At 37.7% G+C, this 19,404-nt stretch overlaps 1 protein-coding gene across 1 annotated transcript; it reads left to right on the top strand.

Moving 5' to 3' along the window:
- Positions 1–11,823: 11,823 nt before the first annotated feature.
- pou2f3 (POU class 2 homeobox 3) lies at positions 11,824–19,233 on the top strand (the record flags this gene model as incomplete). Its single annotated transcript, XM_035433725.1, has 11 exons — positions 11,824–11,913; positions 13,628–13,717; positions 14,221–14,326; positions 14,939–15,027; positions 15,324–15,500; positions 15,868–16,009; positions 16,149–16,282; positions 16,572–16,736; positions 16,955–16,997; positions 17,476–17,587; positions 17,976–19,233. Coding segments are annotated over 11 exons (1,191 nt in total), but the record flags the coding sequence as incomplete, so codon positions are not given.
- Positions 19,234–19,404: the final 171 nt, after the last annotated feature.

Here is a 19,404-nt window from a genome sequence, read left to right as displayed (position 1 = left end):
GTTTTAATTAAACTTGGAAGGATTCAGTACATTGACTGACAGGTGGGGTCCTTTGCCTGCACTGTGGCATCAAGGCTTTTGTGCTGTTTTCTGTTAACACACAAGTAAAACTGATTTTCAGGTCACTGGACTAAATGTCAAAGGTTATATTTAAAAGGACTCCTGACCAGTCTAATTTAAAATCTGAAATTCATTCACAGGAGTGATTTTAATGAAAGTTCACACAAATGTTCTCACTGTCCCACAAAAGCTTTAAGGATAAAGTCAAAGGTTAATATTAAGTTTGCAGGAGCTCCTTCAACTAATATCTGTCAAACAAACAGCATACAGTGGTAAACATACTGTTACCTAACATCCATCCTCAAATTATCCGACACTGTATCTTTATGATATTTATGATATAATATCGTTATGATAAGTTTGTCAGTTCTGTCTTTTTGCCTGTTTGGCTATGCATACACATACCAACCAATGTCAGCCTCAAATTGAATATTTTCAACATGACGATGTATTGCCACATTGTTTCAATCATTTCTGATAAATACTGGACTGACTACACAACACATCATTGTGAGCTCATTTTCTTAGATATATATTTTATTTAATGTTGCTAAATTTGAAAGTGGTTTGTTTTGTGTTGCTGCCCTCTAGCGTTTTCTTTTTGTAAAATTGTATTTACATTATAGAAACAACAGAGGGCAGCATTCCGCAATGAATGTTCAAATACCCCGCAGGAAATAATTCCCACAGGAAACTTTTGACCTGTACAATTAACATGTGCTTGGAAGATATATCAACGTAAATGTCACCTTCATCTGTTATATCCTGTCTGTTAGGTATTCACATACTCAAGTATTTCTTCACCTGAGGGTACCAAAAAATGTTCTAGGAGTAATCCACATTTACCATTTACCATTTACCACATGACCATTTCACTTATAATGATGTGTAATAGACACTGTCATTTTTTGGGGAATTTCTGTGATTATTTGAAAATGAAAAATCATTTAATTGGACCAACAAGGTGTTTGGATGTAGATTCTGCACCAAGCACAATGGGCATCACAGTAAAATTGATAAATACATTTGTCTTCCAAATAGACGTTGTCCTTTTTACTTTCATTTATCTTTTTTTGTAACAGTGCCACCCAGATGATTCACTCCAAATTTACTTACACACATCAGGTTGTCAGAATCAATTAAACCTGAGCAAATAGTGGACAAGGGAATGCATAGGCATGCATGCAAACACACACACTTAAGTTTTTTTTTTTTTTTTTTTTTTTTTTTTTTAGTTATGTTTTATTTTATATCCCAAGAGGTAAAGACCTGTACTTCAAGATGACTGAAAATAGGAAATGGCCTGAACAGGGCACAGTATCATATATACCTAATAGAACGCGTACAGGTAGCCAAGAGCACTATTGTCATTTCTTTGTTACAAATAAAGCTTGAGAGGTTTTGGTAGCCTAGTGATTGCATAGCATACAATATTTGAGGAAGAGCACAATGGATTTCATTAGACAACTTATGAAATAAATGCGGCAGTTCTCTCCCTTTGTCTACTGTAGTCAAGTTGACGCAGCTCTAATTTGCATAGAAACGACTGTTTGAGCCACTGACTGGTGGAGAAGCGCTTTGGTCTGTGCCGTGGCCTCAAGGCGTTTTCCTCATGTGTGTTTTTTTCTCTTTAGAATCCTGAACTCCAAAAAAACAAGGATGTTCACGGTTGTTTCATTTTCGCATTTGAGTAGCCAATAGGGCGTTACCACCATACAGCCTTCTGAGCCTTCTTCACAGGACTTCAGTTCATTTGAGAAAAACATTCATGGACACACACAAGGAATCCACATAGCTACATATGGTACTTTTGGCACCAAAACATAGTATAAAAAAGTTAAATCATGAGCAGCTATTTATTGATTTATTGTTCACCAAAAAAACCTAGCAATGTGCTACCTTGCTGTCATTACTTACTGAATCAGTAAAACTAACTTACCAATTTTTATAGCTTTCATTTTCCTAAGGTGCCAAATTATAAAGCAGTCTGCTAACTGAAATTGACCCCAGCCTCGCCATAACCCCTTCCTTACCCTAACCAGAGCCCTGTCCCCTACCCAGAATCAATCGCTATCCAAATCCTGATCCTAATGTCAACTACATGTGAGACAGACTGGATTTAGAGTTATATATCTGTGGACAGGATTGTTGGATGAGGTCAAATATTTAGCAATTTTATCCTTTGCCAGTACATTCTACAAGCCTTCTAACCTGAAGGAAATATTCATGTATCCCACCAAAAGCATTCTTTGTGTGCTGTTCTGTCAGGTATTCTCTGTCTTGTCTAAATATTGCCAAATCACTGATTACTGTTCTCTATTCCCTGACATTCCTCACACACTCCCACCATCAACTCATTGGAGCAAGTCACCTGATCTCCTCGCCAAAAAGTCACTTTTACTGTAAGTATGTGCAGAACTAGTCACGGGGTAATGGGGTAAGGCTGTCCAGAGAAAAATTGGTGTTATTCTCCTGTTCTCTTTCATCTTTGGGCACTCTTGCTCTTTTAAAATGGCCATATGATTTACAGAAATTAAGTTTAAAAAAGTAAATAAATAAAATACAGAATAAAATAGGCTTATGACTTTCACTCATTCCAACTTCCAATTATTTTATCAATCAGTTGGTACTTTGGAAGATAATCTTAATATGAATCAGGTTATAAATCTATGTATTATGCAATATATGTATAATGCAAGAAACAAGTTATCCTCTGCTTATCCTCTGTTTCATGTTGGTGAAATAGTCAACAAATTCATAGATTCATCACTGTGCCTAATGGACACACTATGTGTCTTATGGAGCTTTGTCTACAGTCTACAATGACATTTATAAGACCCTCCCACATTGTGGTATATGTTATCTGAAACTTGGCTGGACTTCCTTAACAACAGATTATCCAGCTCTATTTGTATTTTCATTCACAAAACTATTAACAAAATTTCCTGGACACTATACTATGCTATGGTGCATTGAGATTCATTACAGACTGTGCAGCCCTCACACGTAACTACACACTGTATATGAAACCTGGATGGACTTCCTTAACAACATGTACACCTACTGTAAATGAAAAAACTGGTATTTTATTCACATAGCTATTCTACATTTCCCTTCTATTTGTTTCATCTACTTAGGATGAACTATACATATAAATATGCATAAATATAACTCAGAGCCTGACTATTACAGTTCATGGTCCTGGAACAACCTCCAAGCTAGGCCAAAACCAAAGAGAATAAATCTATGGATGAACACAAATTCAGCTTATGAAACCTCTTTCAAAACCACATTATAATTTCAGTGTATTAAAATAGTTTTGTCTTGATTTGTATTTGATTTCTTGTAATGACTAGTTGGAGTGCAGCACACATTTGTTTATAATATATCTGAGATGCCTCCTGAAGTCTCCCTTCAATAGATTCTTTGTCTTAGTTGGACAGCTACAAAAACAAAAATGAAGGCAAATGTGCGTTACTGTTTAAAGGACAGGAAAAGGAGGCCGTGAGGCAGTAGATTTCTAGCAGCTCCAGATCTAGTGGCAGAACAAATGCCCCTCCTGAAGCTGATCCTTCAACGGTGTCTCAGCAACTGTCAACGACACGGGTCATCTCTAAATCCTTCAGTCAAATAAATATTTTGCTAAATATTTGACCTCCCAAATGGCTCACAGAACCTGTATAATGAGGTACTACTTTAATGTGTCTGTGACTGTTACAGCCATTTCCTCATTCCTGTCTGCAGAACCTTATGAAAATGTATTGTTGAGGCTTGGTCAAATTTCCAGTTGCTGCAGTGTTGTCACCTTTTGTAAGGCTCTCAAAGTCTATTCGAGTTAGCATGCGTCAGTACTGAACCCCACAGCTCACTGAAGCGCCAGGCACCCTTTTTCTGGACTCTCACTGGGTGGGTTTGCCTGTGGTTTCTCAGACAGCCACTGACCGGTGCAGTTATTCAGTCTGGTCTATGGCAATTCATGTCTGACAGAGACCCCACTCCAGGGCATATGCAAATGTTGACCCCGCGAGCTCAGCTGTATTCGAGAGTCATTATCCCATTCTGACGCTGTGTTGCTCACCATGCAAATCCAATGTGCCTTTGCATGTGCCATGGCAAACAGCCAGGTGCCATGACTAAAACTCAATGCTGATGTACTGTCTTGAGTCTGTCTTGCCGTGCCCTCTCTAAGAGCATCTTGATACACTGCTCAATAATAAATTCAGATGTGTGTGTGGTTTTTTTTTAATAAAGTAAAAAATAAAAAATAATATCGTGTTGCATGTAGTCTTGTCATTTTGGTGAAGGGGGAAATGATGATGAACTTAAATTGTTCATGTACAATAAGGGGTATGGTACTTGTGCATGTATATATTTAAGGTCCTGTATTTATGCGTATATGTATTTTTCATGCTTTATTTTTATGAAACTGTAGTATGATTGTTTGCCTATTTGGAAATAAACACTTTGGGGCCATTCTGCCCAGTCTGTCTGTGATTAAAGGGTCAGTGTGCTGATCAGTATATGATTAGCTTTCCTTAGCAATAGATTTTGAGATAATGCCCTATTAATTGGACCAGTCAAAATTGAATACTGTCCCAGTCCTTCAGACAAAGCCACAGCTCCACAAACATGAAGAACATGGACAGAAATCATACACGGTTCTTCCCATTTTTAGCCCTTACTGGAGACTTCAAAGCAAAATTGGCATGGGGCCTGTGATTCAGCATAGCCATTCTTCTGGTACAGTACAATTTGTTATTTGCTAGGTTTACATTACACTTATTGATTTTAAATGGGCCTCGGGGCCTCGCTGATGTTCTCCACTTCTGTACGTCACTCTGGATAAGTGTTTAAGTGATTGTAATGTAATGTAATGTTATGTCATTGAACTCTTATAGAAAGCTTCTACATGGTATCCTTGCGAAATTTATACCATAAGGCAGTAACGTCCAAAAACCATACTAGGCAGGTACACGACCAAGCGATATCCCGAATTAAAGAAAAGAAGTTAGCACACTCAGTGCGTTTTTTTTTAGCTCGTTTTCTTTAATACTTGTGAGATTTGAGTCCATAACTGCATCTACAGCTGGTTGGATTGGACAGTTGAGCGATTGAGTTGCTCAGATTGCAACATAGGTACATAGGACAGTTAAATTAAAAAACACATTTTAATATTATTTTAATACACGTTCACTGGTGCATAACATTGCTCATGAACACAATCCATGTTCAGGCTCAGTTCTCTAATTCTGAGGTCCAGCTATTGTTGCCTTATGCAAAACAGCCAAGACTGGATTGGCTGCCTGTGACCGACTCATGCAAATTATCTTCCCAACAGTCTGTGTAGCTTTTGAAAAAGGTGAATCCTCTTGTATGGGCCCAGTAGGATAAATGCTTTGTATCATAGTGAATTTGGGACAATTTGAATGAAGTATTCAATTCATCAATAACTGAATGGAGAAAATAAGGGAAATTCAAATGTGATTGACCAGTCAGGAGAACGTCTGTGATCAAGGTGACGTGCCGCTGTCCTTTTCAGTCGGTTAAATAAATAGTTACGGAATGACATGCATTTTTTCTATATTTTATTTAGTAGATCTGTTAGACCTATATCAATGCGAACTAAATCGCCGGGTTTTCTCATTTTCGTATTGAGAGGAACTGTAAATTCAAATAAGTAAACAAGAAACAAAGTTGTGCGCGAAAGAGAGAGACAGAGCGAGAGACAGAGTGAATGGGGATACCCTCTAACTTATGAATATGATAAGAGCGATTGCGTGTGGGAGAAAATTTGAAAGTGGAATGCATTAGAATAACCTCAAGATCATTTTACTGTTAGCACAGTGAGATGGACTCCTGTGTTTCTGCACAAAGTTGTGATCCCTAGTAAAATCAGCTGTTTTTATTATTGCAGATATTAAGATGAGTGGCGAGCCAGTGGAGCCTTCAGAACCACACTCTGAACAAGCAGGTAAGGACCGCTGAAAGTACGTTAATTTGAGTATTAAATATTTTAAGTTAGCTTTAGCATCTTCTGTCTGGCTATTTAACAGCTTAATACAGAGTGTGCATCTACATTCAACGCTGCCTTCTTTTAGACTATACCTTAGAATTTTTGTCTTTGGCATTATATGCTGTTTCCTAGGAAGGTTATCTCATATATCATTTATCTCATATGTCTATGGAAAAACGTGGAATTTGATAAACAATATAGGTTGCAGATGTATATGTATTTGATGTGTTTAAAGATATCATATATTTAAGCATTGGTATTATGATATTTTTCCTAAATCATCCGAAAATTGGGATTAATTTAGGAACGCGTAAACTTAAACAATTGTTTGCTTTTTGCTCCTATTTTTTCCCTATTTATTACAAAAACGTGAATATGGCGTGTCATGCCAATACTGTGATTGGATTGTACGAAATCAGAGTGCATTTATTTTTTAGTAAGAATGGAAATAGTCAAAGCCACATCTTAGATTCAATTTTAAATGAAGATACTATATCACGTAGGCCTATATAAACATGTTAGTCAGACTTGTGCTTTTGTTATATATACAAAAAACACACGTCTGACTAACTTGCTTATACATTACATTGACTAACATTGTAATATATTGCATTATATAACATTAAATTAAATAATTACACTATCTTCATATTTGCATTAGCTCATCGTGTTGCATTTTTGTTGAGAGTTTCTGCTCTATAATGAGCTCTGTGAAGTAGCCTGTGGAAATACATTTTTTATGAGCACTTAATTCATAAATTTATAGGTAAAACTTATTAGATTGTTTGAACTGTGGTCGTAGTCAAATCGCATACCCTTACAATATATTTTGAATACGTGTTTTTATTCCTTATGAGATCATATATAAGTAAAAATGTAACAATATTCTGTAAATTACGTTACATAGAAAAGTACTGTTAATTGTGAATATAGGTAAACTTCAGGCTTATGCGTTGGCTATTATGTAGTATAAACAATGTAATAAATAATTTAAATATACAGTATCTTAATCAGTCTTGCTAGCCTTACTCCTAGGAAATGTAATTGCTTTAACCAATGTGCAAACAAATGTTCTCAATAATAATACAAGTTTTTTAATTCAGAATAGTTTCTGTGTTGCGCGGAGAACCTTTGGGGGATTATGGTTTTTTGGCGTAATATTTCTATCGGTGCGCTGTCATCTTCGGTGAGTTTAGAAATAAGAAGCCATTTCCCATATAATTTATGCTTTTAATTAGTTGCTGAATGTGAACTGAGGGGTGCAAAAGCATCAACGGTAGCCTATTGGTTCTGTCCCTCGTTTTCTTTTTATAAGGGTTAAAAGGATATGTCAGACTGAATGTTCGGAGGGAGCTCAGCACTGACGTGAGAGTACAGACAGGCGGTTTGACCGTTTAACGGGATGCGCCTCAAGTTGTGCTCTGCGGCTGATATAGCCCCTAGCCATGTGGAAACGCGGAAGGCGAGATGAAATCCGGAACAAACCGCCACTGAAATGTGGAACTTGGAAGCGGAGTGAATGTATTGCAAACTAATTCCACCTATAGCCCAGTGGAACAAACAGATTCCTTTTTAAGGAAGTAATTTGACAAACTGCATGTGAAGCTACGTATGTTTCCGAGATGCCTGCCGGCTGGTGCAACTTGACACAGTAACAGCCAATTCTGGACGTTTGTCTAATATTCCCCCCGCCTGCCGTAAACACCCATTGCTATCGTTTAATCGGGGTAATCGTGAGGTCAAAGAAACTCTACGTCAGAGTTAAAATGTGCAACATAAACCCCAGTTTGCCAACAGGAGGGTGGGTTGTGTTGTGTACAATGTAGGCCTACAGCAAACCGACTTTGCTAGAAGAGGCCTCTGAATTTAGCAAACTATAAAGGGAGTAAAAACCACATCTTTAAACTGTCCTCGACCAGTTTTTGCTCGTTTTGTGTGATTAATAACCGTAATACTTTGAATGGGATTTACTCAGAGCGGATTCCTTTTTCGCTTTATGACGTTGACGATATTGGTTATATTTGTTTTTTCTCATGAACTTATTTTGGCATAACAAGCATATCAAATATATTAGGTTGTTTTACATGCTTGAAAGAAATGATTGGACATTTATCATAGTTATACAACAATCTTTTTCAAGTAAAATGTACAAACTTACAAAAGATAATCACTTACAACAATCTAGAACCGGTTTGGCACATTTAGCAGTTTATATGTTCAGCCTCTCATATTACACTATCCGGGGTACTCACTAGAATTGACCATACTTTCAAAGTATTTTACACCTGTTTCTGATCATCATTTTTAGCTTCTTTATTTGCAATGTAAATTATTATTATTATTATTATTATTATTATTACACAACTTGGTCCTACAGCTTATTAACCGGAGAGTGGCTTGGGCTTTGAGGAAGTCTGTGAGACTGTTGACTAGGAATTCACATTCTTGCATTTGCACTTTTGAAAACTGGCTATAAGAATTTTTAGTCAATCCTTTTTTTTTTGGTAGATGTGTGTGTGTGTGTGTGTGTGTGTGTGTGTGTGTGTATCAACACACATGTTTTGTGGATAAACATACAGATAAATATATGCACTATTTGTGGAATAAGCCTCTTCATTTCTTAGGGTGTCTTTAGACTGAAAAGTAGCCTGTTGTGCAATCTAGATTAGGTGAAAATCACATTCCACAAAATATTTTTTTACAGACTAGCGAGAAGCACCTTTTCATGAATGTACATTCTATGCCACACCACATCTGTTGGTAGCAGTGAGAGATCCTGGACCCTTTTACACCATAAGTGTCTCTGATTACACAGTTTAAAGAGAAATGTCTCATGCTATCTGATTTTCAAGTGATTACATAGGGTGCCTCTGACAACAGTCTTTTCTAACATGCTGATATCCCAGAAATTAATTTGGTATTGATTTTAATGAGCATGCTTTTTCCTTACATCAGGCAATCAGGCAGCATTTTCTTGAATACACAGTGTAATTCTAACTTGTGGATAAATGCTTCTTCCTTTTTCTTGCCCAAATGTAAGTTATGTAGAGAACATGGAAATGCATTAATGTGTTCTGTGCATCATGAGAAAGCACAAATGTGTCTTTGGTGTATCTCAGCACAATACTATATAATTTACAGTGACCTCCAAAAGTATGTTAATGGGATTAAATTAGTTATTTTTGCTACTATACTTAAGGCATTTGGATATGATATCAAAAGATGAATATGAGAAGTCCAGGCAAACAGCTTATATTTCATGGTATTAACATGCCAATATGTTTTACCATTTTACAGAAATATCTGTTTTTGTGTTGCATCACCCCATGTTCAGCTGTGCAAACTTAAGTTAATGGATAAATGCAAATCAGAGCAGTAAAGTCTAATGCTTGCATAGCTCTTAAATGCACTATATATTTAAATAAAGTGAATTCCCTTTGTGTTTCCACAAGCTACATTCTTGCAAAATTAAGAATAAAATGCTTCAGCATAAAACAATTAGGAGTACATTTTAGTATTACTTGCCAATAGATTTTTCTGGTAAATGACACTCATGTTAACCAAGAAAAATACATGTACATAGTTACTGTTAGTGTCAAATGCCAGTCATGGCTTTGTTGGATATGTGTAGCCAAAGTGCTGTGGATTGTGATGTTATCAGATCTCCACACTTCATTGAAAGACAGTGGAATGGCACATATAGCATGTGTCTTCTGAAGCTAGATGAGGAAACAGCAGATCCCTTAAAGTAAAGTTTAAAGATGGCCCTATAATAATAGCAGTAGTCTTTCTTGTCCTCCGTCTGATAATCGGTATATTATTATTATTATTATTATTATTATTATTATTATTATTATTATTATTATAAAGTTCAGTTTAAGTAAAAAAAAGAAATTTAAATTATATTTTGATAAGTATGTTTTGTTAAGTTTTCGATTCAGAAACATCAAAATTAAGAGGAAGCCTCTCTCTCAGTATAGACAGTATAATAATAACCCTCTCTGGTTAATAAGGTCTAGGACCAAGTTGTGTAATAATAATAATAATAATAAAGCAATGGATTGATTTTTTTTTTAAAAACAATAATTTTTTAAACATTGGGAGTGCTGTGATTTCACATCATCCCAAGTAGAGCTGAATATTTGTGTTCCTTGGGCTGCAACAACATCAGAGTACTAGTCACTGATATAAGCACTGATTCACTTTAATTGCAATGTGCTTTGTCCTTAAGGGGAGGCACCACAGATGAAAAGATGGATTTTGACTTGATAGTCCAATTTTGAGATATTATGATATTTAGCTTCTACAACTGCTGTAGTTTCATAAAATATCTGAAACAATGATCAGAAACAAATAATTATATATAAAATAGTTCATTTAGCTGTTTTTATACATGTAAAGTACACAAGCATGAAAAAATAGGTTTAACAACCATTTTCGCTAAATTGCATATTTTCTGTACAAAAAACTTTTTTTTTCCAACTTAACTTATAAATATAGCTATCAAATTTAACATAGTGCTTCTTAACTAAAATAGCTGGTAATTTACAAAATCTTATATACGTATATATTATGATATATTATTTTAAGCATCTACATAGGGTTTATTAAGTAATTAATCTATAAAAAGTTTTGAAAAATCCCTCTGTAAATTACTAACTATTGAGGTGTTCATCACATTGCAACAGAAATTAACTCTAACTTAATCCACTGAGTAAAAAGTATTTTAACTAATTTGCATATGTTTCTAAAAAATAATAAATAAAAGTCATAATATAAAAAATGTTTGAATTTGTGTCCACATTCAAAATAAAAAACATCATTTTGATTGGAGGAAAGGAATTTTCCCCCTATTCACCCATGGTACCTCCCCTTAAATTTGCATAACAGTCAGGTGAGGATGAGCATTTTTAATATCACTTCCAATTCTTTCATTTGTTTATTTCAGTGACAAAAGTCATGCTGTTGTGTAAGTACTGAAAAGTTAAGGACAAACATTGTGGGAAAACTGAATGTGAGTTGCTGTAAAGCTCATAACAGGCTCTAATCTGTTTTTTCATCATTGACTCACAAACATTGTTAGGCTGCATAGGGTTAATTGAAGTCAGTTGCACATGTAAACCCATTTGACTGAAGAAGAGATGAAAGAGTGGGAGAGGAGATGCTTTTGCCCCCTCGTCCACTTATCTTTGGGCCCTGCAGTGGGATAAAACACCTGGGATCCTGGGAGCAGTCAAACACAAGGGGCCCCCTCAAGGTTTCCATGGATACCAATTTGCATGGGCTGCTGATTTCCATACTGGAAGTTTGGCTTTTAGGAGGGGGGAGATTTCCATACTGCGGGACTGGAGCCGCATTGGCCTCCGTCAGCTCTCAGAGCGCCAATTTGATATTCAAATGAGGAGGATCACCTAGCACACGAGACAGTCTACCCCCTCTCTTCTCTGTGCAAGGTGTTTGGGACGGTGACTGCAATCACAAAAAAAGGGTCTCAATCGATTTGACAGTGTTATCTTAAAAATCTAGACACTTGTTAAATTTCTTTCTTGCTATCAAAGAGCCCTAATGTAATATAATAACACAAGGGCTTATCAGAGAATACATTTTTCATTTACTTCACCAGGACTTTTTTTATAGGAGTGATTAATCCCTTCTCTAACAGTGCACATATTGACCATGGCACTTTATAAAGTCTGAATGCAAACTTTAAGATCAAAATGTATTGTTTTGCTGTATTTTGAGGATGACATCGTGTTCATTTAAAATGCAGCATTTTTTATTGTTCTTTATTTATTATTTCCCTAGACAATGATCAAAATGGACTTAACTTCACCAGACAGGTAAGTGCAGGATTTTACCTATCCAACCTGTAGAATGAATGGGGTTCAAGGAATCAGAGATAACGGCAAGGCCCAGAATAGGTTTTATATGACTTCATTCACCCAGGTGAGTTTCATTGAGAAGTATGATTTTCCAGGAAGCTCTGGTGTCTATGACAAAAGGTTAAATATCAAATTGTTTACTGTATCATATCCTTTCACATATTTCCTCTGTTTATGAATATCTATGGGATACAATTTAAGTATTCCCAGGAAATATAGGACACCATAGTAGGCACTGTGTACCATATCCAGCTGAAGTATTTGCAGTTGGGGTAGTGGCATGCCCTACAATCTGCAATCAAATCACTGGCACTAGAATCATCTAAGGAGGGAGGATTTCAGTAAACATATGGTGACTGGGGCCTAACAATCTACTTGCATTGGCTGTGCAAGAAGATATGAGATATCTTCTGGCTTTGTGGCTACACTACTCAAGTCATAGACTACAGAGTGAAAAGGAGAAGCAGCTGACTACCACACCTTTTTGAGGACATGCGCATTAGTTTGATAGACGCTGGAACAGACAAACAGCTGTGACTGGGTATTCCAAATTTGGAAAAAATGGCAAATGAAAAGATTTTTTACATTTAAAAACTGAACTGTAGACTAGACAATATATTTATTTGAGAAAATAGATAATCATAATAGGAAACATATACTTCTAATAAAATCTATTTCTAAAATTGTTCATATATTTCATGGCATATATTGATATATGCAAATAGAGAACAAACAGAAAAAAACACTTGGGTAAAGGAGGGACAACAAGTGTATGGAAAAGAGAGACTACCTTACAGGTGTAGCTGATTTATTAATTAAGCAAATAAAATCGCAGCACGCATGGGGTCATGCTGGTCAGGCCTGTTCGGCTATAATTATGGCTGCAAAAAAAGCCTTAGTGACTTTGAAAGAGCTGACAGCATTGAACACTGAGGGAAAGGCATTGTCAGTAAAAGGTACCCACGGGTGTAAGAACATCCTCCAGATTATAATATACTGCATTAATTCAAAGTGCTAGGCAAAATAAATTAATGACCACAGTTCAATTGTGGCTGTATGGAAATGGGTCACAGATTAATTGGCTGAATGGATATGGGTCAACACCCTTTTTAGTAATTACCGGTATAAATATTGCATATTATCTGCATTTCTTCTTTTTTAAATATTATTTGACCATGCATTCACTTCCTAAAGAAGTGAGTTCATATTCATTCCAACAGGAATATTCTCAGTTCTGGGAGCCAGTAGCACTACAGGAACTGCCCTTAGGGATGAGGGAAACATTTGCATAATGTTTTTGCCAGAGGGAAGGGAGAGAGAATGAGGGAGGGAGGGGTCCGTTTGCCAAAGTTCTTGTCCTGTTTAACCGGTACAGGAACACACAAATGCTGTCATGTGTGCGCAGTAGCATCAGAAGCACGGGAAAATAATATAAGAAAAAAAGCACAGGAATTACAAGTTGTACTTTTTTTCTGCATGTTTTCCCACTACTGCATATGTTCACAAAAACATTGTATTACAGTTATATTTAAAATGATCTGAAAAGTTTAGCATAACCACAGCATATTTCAGATACACTTTGTTTGTATACCCCAGTATACTTATGCTCATATTTGTTTCTGATTTTGAATGGAAGGGTTTGTAAGGACTGAAAATCTTGTGTATATTTCAGATAAAGACAGAGGACATTGAGTCTCCTCATGTTGTTAAGACATGTCACCTGACACAAGGATCTCCCATCTCTGGAGCCCAGCTAACAGGGGTATGGCCTCCTTCTGGGGTGACTCAGCAGCACCCTCCAGTGGCCCCCAAAACAAAATGTCTTGTTCACAGGAAGAGTATTGGAGATAGAGTAAAGCAATGATGGGTGTTAAAATGTTGAAATATTATATTCTATTTTATCATATAAAGTCGGATTTGTATTATTTGACCAAGTTATTTGTGTAATTGTATTCCATTATGGGTGGTTAAGGAGGTGGACTCTTAATTCTGAGTTTGGTTCAGATCCACCAGGAGGGCACTGATACACCAGACCACTTAACTGAATTGCTTTAGTTAATGACCAACTCACATATCTAATAATAACCAATAATATATCTAGAAAGGCTAAATTTAACAATGATGTAGAAACTGTAGTGTTATATTGCTATTATTATTTTTAGAAAATGTACCACACTTCTGACAAAGAAACGCATCATGCACCTCATTAAGTAATGAAGATGCCAGCAAAAGATATTTAATCTGTTTTTGGCCTCTCGCCCACAGGATCTGCCCTCCTTGCACCCCCTACAACAGCTGGTATTGGTGCCTGGGTCTCACCTCTCCTCCTCTTCACCCTTCCTCCTCTCTCAGACACAGACCGGGCACCAGGGTGAGCTCCTAGTTTCAACACTTTTACCAGACTGAGAACACACAGATACACATACACATACACACACACACGCATGCACACACACACACATGCACACACGCACACATACACAAACATACACACACCCACACACACGCAAGCACACACACACCCACACACATGCACACACACACACGCACAATCTGCACGCATATAAACCCACACATGCACACGCACAAGCACACGCACACGCACACACACACACACACATATATATATATATATACGTACAAATTTCAAAAGTATTATCATTCTATTATTATTATCCATTATATAATAACAAAATTAAAAACAAACCTACATTCTCATTAATGGATTTTTCTCCAGATATGAAAATTTTCGGAATGAACCATAGTTCAGAAGGGAATACCGTTCCAACGTTTTTTTTTTAAGTATATTTAGTCCCTATAGCAGCTATCAGACCCCAGTAATAGAGCATATTTAGGATCTAACAGTTAAAACCGTGTTTTTCTGTATTTGTAGACAAGCCCTTTCTTGCTTGAACCGAAGAGTAAAAACATTTAGGAAAATGTTTGCTGTGGTCATTACACTGACTGTTTTTGTCTTCTACAGCGCTATTGCAGCCGAACCTTCTTTCGTTGCCCCCGCAGTCACAGTCAGGCCTACTGCAACACCAGCCTGGAATAGCTCTCACCTCCCAGGTACAGGGCTTCATCCTTAGGGAAAGAGAAATACTGACCACCCTTGTGAAAATAGCTGTGCTCCTCCAAACGCACTTACTACAAATAGACATTTAATTCATATTATGCCGTGCTGCTCACATCTGGTCCTGGGGGGACTACTTGCTGATATGTTGAACAATTGAAAAAGGCTATATTTGTTGTGATACATTTAGTTTCTTTCCTCCATTTTGAAGTTCTCCTGAACATGAGATTGCCATGTTGTGCACTGTCAGTAATTACTGTATACACTCTTCTTCTTTGTGAACTTTCTGCAGGCAATGGGTCGGACAGGTTTGGGGGGGTCCTCACTAGACGGCCACCTGGATATGTCCCATCTGCAGCTCCCCAAGCACATGCCTCCACCACAGCAGGATGAGCCCAGTGACCTGGAGGAGCTGGAGCAGTTTGCCAAAGCCTTTAAACAGAGACGCATTAAACTGGGTTTCACTCAGGTACTGAAGCTCGGCCTTTGAGTTTTCTTCTCATAATGTACAGCAGGGGTATCTAGAGCATGAGCAGACGGTTTAATCATTAACAGTTTGTGAGGAACTCTACAGAGCAGGATATCAGTCAGGTTGAAGTGCACAAAACACTTATTACACATTGCAATGCATGTGGTACATTATATTGAATGTTAATTGAAAGAAAATTAATTGATAAATAAAACAAGGTATTGGCAAAATTATGCAAGTATAAAGCATACAGTTTTCACACAAAGAGTGCCTTTGTAATGGTGTTCAGTTCAACATCACATAATATTTCTATTGACAGCTGTTGTCTAGCAATAAAGTTTTTCTAAACTGCATTTGTGAATCCCAGGGGGATGTGGGCTTGGCCATGGGGAAGCTGTATGGAAATGACTTCAGTCAGACTACCATCTCGCGCTTCGAGGCGCTGAACCTCAGCTTCAAGAACATGTGCAAACTGAAGCCCCTACTGGAGAAGTGGCTGAACGATGCAGGTATGAGGGCATCAGCCTCCCAATGCCGAAAATCTCCCAACCTAAAAATAGAATAATAAAAAATTGAAACAGTGGATGCCAGAAGGTACTAAAATATATTTTTGTACAGATCAAAAAATGATTCCTTCCCCTCCCGCAGAGACTTCCCCCTCAGACGCCATGACAAATTCCACCCCCGTCCCAACCCTGATGGAAGGGTATGGGAGGAAGAGGAAGAAGAGGACAAGTATTGAGACCAACATCAGACTCACACTGGAGAAGCGCTTTATGGACGTAAGTGAAACTCTTGTCCTCAGCAGCAGTGGACAGTGGACAAGCGCGCTTCTTTTCGCTAAAGCATTTATGTAGGTCTTCGACAATTTTGTATTATTCCTTGACTGTTTAAAGAATGAAAAAACATATTAGCTATCCATGTGACCTTCTGGGAAATAAATCTTTTATTGACGTACAGGAGCCAGTTTTTAATGATGCGAGTTACTTGAGAAACTGAGTTGAGGCTTTGAGGAATGGGCGGTTATAGCTGTCCGGTACAGTCTTCCTGTGTTTGTGTGGCGGTGCTCAGAACCCCAAGCCCAACTCGGAGGAGATCACAATGATATCAGAGCAGCTGGCCATGGAGAAAGAGGTTGTGCGGGTTTGGTTCTGTAACCGGCGGCAGAAGGAAAAGAGGATATACTGTCCCATGACCACCCCTCCCATGAAGCCACCCAGCTACAACTCTAGACTGGTAAGGTCACATCCTGCCACAACCCCCTTGCTCAGCCAATACCCTGACATGGCACTTTTGTATGAATGGTTGGAACATCCAATGCTTAGATTTCCTAGGATTTGTATCTCACAGTAGACCCCCTAGGTGACTTTAACCCCTCTAAATGTGTGACCACCTTGCTTCCAGTGAAGCAGATCATGCTCACATTGTGATTTAACACCTGCTTATGTTTTCAGGTCACCACCTCCAGGTCGTTTAGTCCACTCGCCGCAAGTGGAGGTGAGCATGGCCGCTGCTTCATGAATGTAGACAGAATAAAATGCAGAGAGGAGAAAGATGCAGAAAACAATGTCAACCCTATCATATTATAGCCCCCTTAATGAGAGAAATGGTGAGAAGGAGAAATGAAGAACACTGTTCTGTGTCTGGATGCTTTCCATGGTTCATGGTTTTAAATCTGGACTGTGCCCTGACAGGGCAGTTCCTAATTGGTTATACCAGGGAGGGAGGGTTTCAGTATATAGGGCTGCCTTTATTTCGGATCCCTGGTGGATTGCATGCTTGCAGTCTGCTGGCACCAGATGTGCTGCAAGTGCACTCCTCCGATACACTCACCATGCAGCTCAGTTCAGGGCCTACACTGTGAAACGAGGTGTCTGATTGGTTGATTTTAAACAGAGAAAAAGGTTGAAAGGACAGAGTGTGCAGACCAGCTGCCCTTGACCTCACTGATGACAGAGTCGATGTTGTTTTTCAGTGTCGTCCAGCTCCTCTCCCAGCAGTCCCAGTCGAGGATCCTCCCCCGGCACGCTCTCGTCTGGCTCCGGTACACTAACATCACAGGGGGTTACCCCTTGTCTCAACACTGGGTACGTTTCCCCTGCCAGCCCTCATCCCTAGGCACAGATGCAATGGTATAGGAATGTACTAGACAGTGGTGAACATTTTTTGGTTAAAGGCTAATCTAAAACAATTGATGTACCTGCCCTAGGGTATGTTCTTTCATAGAACCACCCTAGGTAATCAGCAGAATGCTTAGCAAGGCCAATTCAGCTACTGGTAGCTCTTAAAACCAGCCAATCACCATAAAGGTTTTTCTAGATTTTAGGCACAATGATTATTGGTATTTTGAATGTGATGTATGTTTAATTTCAAACCTGTCAATTTGATGATTCTGCAACTCAAAGTTCATGCAATGAAGATTTGTGCCGGACTTCTGTTGTAGCGGATGAATAACAGAGATTATGCAACTTTCAGGTCTTGGTATCGGACATGGAACCACCCGTCCTATCTCCACTGAAAACTTCTGATCCTGCCTTAATGGTGGAAATTTGCTGGTATACAAGCTGAAAGCTGATTTAATTACAATTGATCTTCCATATGCTAGTCAGAAGTGGAGAAGCTTTTGAATTTTAAAATAAAATGCATTAGTGGCAAAGCTTTTCTACTCTGATTTAAACCACACCATTAACAAGCAGCTTTGGTGGTCAAATTGACCACATAATGGACCGAAGAAGATTAAAAACAAACAGCAGGCTACAGTATCAGCACTGAAATCTCCCAGCCTACCCAGCAAGGGGATTGAGCAGGGTTATTAAAATAGTGCGACTTGTCAACATACTGGCAACAAACCATAAGTGTGTCAAGTTCAAATGAATGGATCGCCTTGTTTCAGGTTCGGTATGAATACCTGGTTATGTATAGTTCTTAAACCTATTTTAATTACCCTGGGGCTGGGATTTCACAGTAGTCCCCTCTTGATGATGTCGTAATGAGTGGAGGTGTGCATGTTTTGGAGCTTAGGACTTACTCAGCCCCATATTGACGTTTACAATACTGTTTGTTCAGAACTTTCCCTTGTATTTATGTATGGGGAATTAAGACATCTAAAGAATCTCAGCCATTTGAAGATGTCTAAAGCAAATATTTTTGAATATTTTCATCTCTATACAATTTTTTTTCAATGAGCAGATGTGTATGGGGTAATTTGGTTTTCAAATGATGCTCTTTGTGTTTTGTATTTTTCTTTGCTGAGGTAAACTTTTTTTTAACTTTTGCAATGTATTTTCCTTTCTGAATGCCTCTGTAATAGATTAAGAGCAGACAACCATATTGTATCTTGTATCTTATGAACAGAAAAGTTAAATTATAAAATGTCTGTCTGACACCACATCACTTTATCAGTTATTTGTTCTATGCAATGTGGTGTTCAACTGTGAGTTTTAAAACTGAAACTTTGAAGGGAATTGTTTGTGTTAAATATTAGTTGTAAATATAATTTACTGTTCTTTGCATCTTAAGGAAAATGTCAATCTTTTCTCTGTAATATGTTGTCTGTTTGACTGGTGGGATGAAGGAACTGAATTCTACCATTTTCAGTTTTTTTGGGTTTTTAGTTTTTGAATAAGAAAAATAGACATTAAAGTTGAGTATTTTGAGATTAAACAGATTGTGTATGTCTTAAGAGAAAACATGACTACTCCGGTATTTCATGACCCCACATTAAACATTACTGAGACCCTCTAGTTGGCCCTGATCTGGCGAATATATTTAATAAATCAATTGTAATACAATATTTTCAAAAATGTAACAGAGTGCGACAACGTTCATATTGCTGATTTATTAATCAAATGTTGCAATGAGCTGGTAAATCCAACAGACGGCGCTTTCCGCTCGACCCTGTGTA

Source organism: Anguilla anguilla, chromosome 9 (genome assembly GCF_013347855.1).
Source record: "Anguilla anguilla isolate fAngAng1 chromosome 9, fAngAng1.pri, whole genome shotgun sequence".
In the NCBI taxonomy this organism is placed as follows: Eukaryota; Metazoa; Chordata; class Actinopteri; order Anguilliformes; family Anguillidae; genus Anguilla; species Anguilla anguilla.
This window is presented reverse-complemented; position numbering and strand designations above follow the sequence as displayed.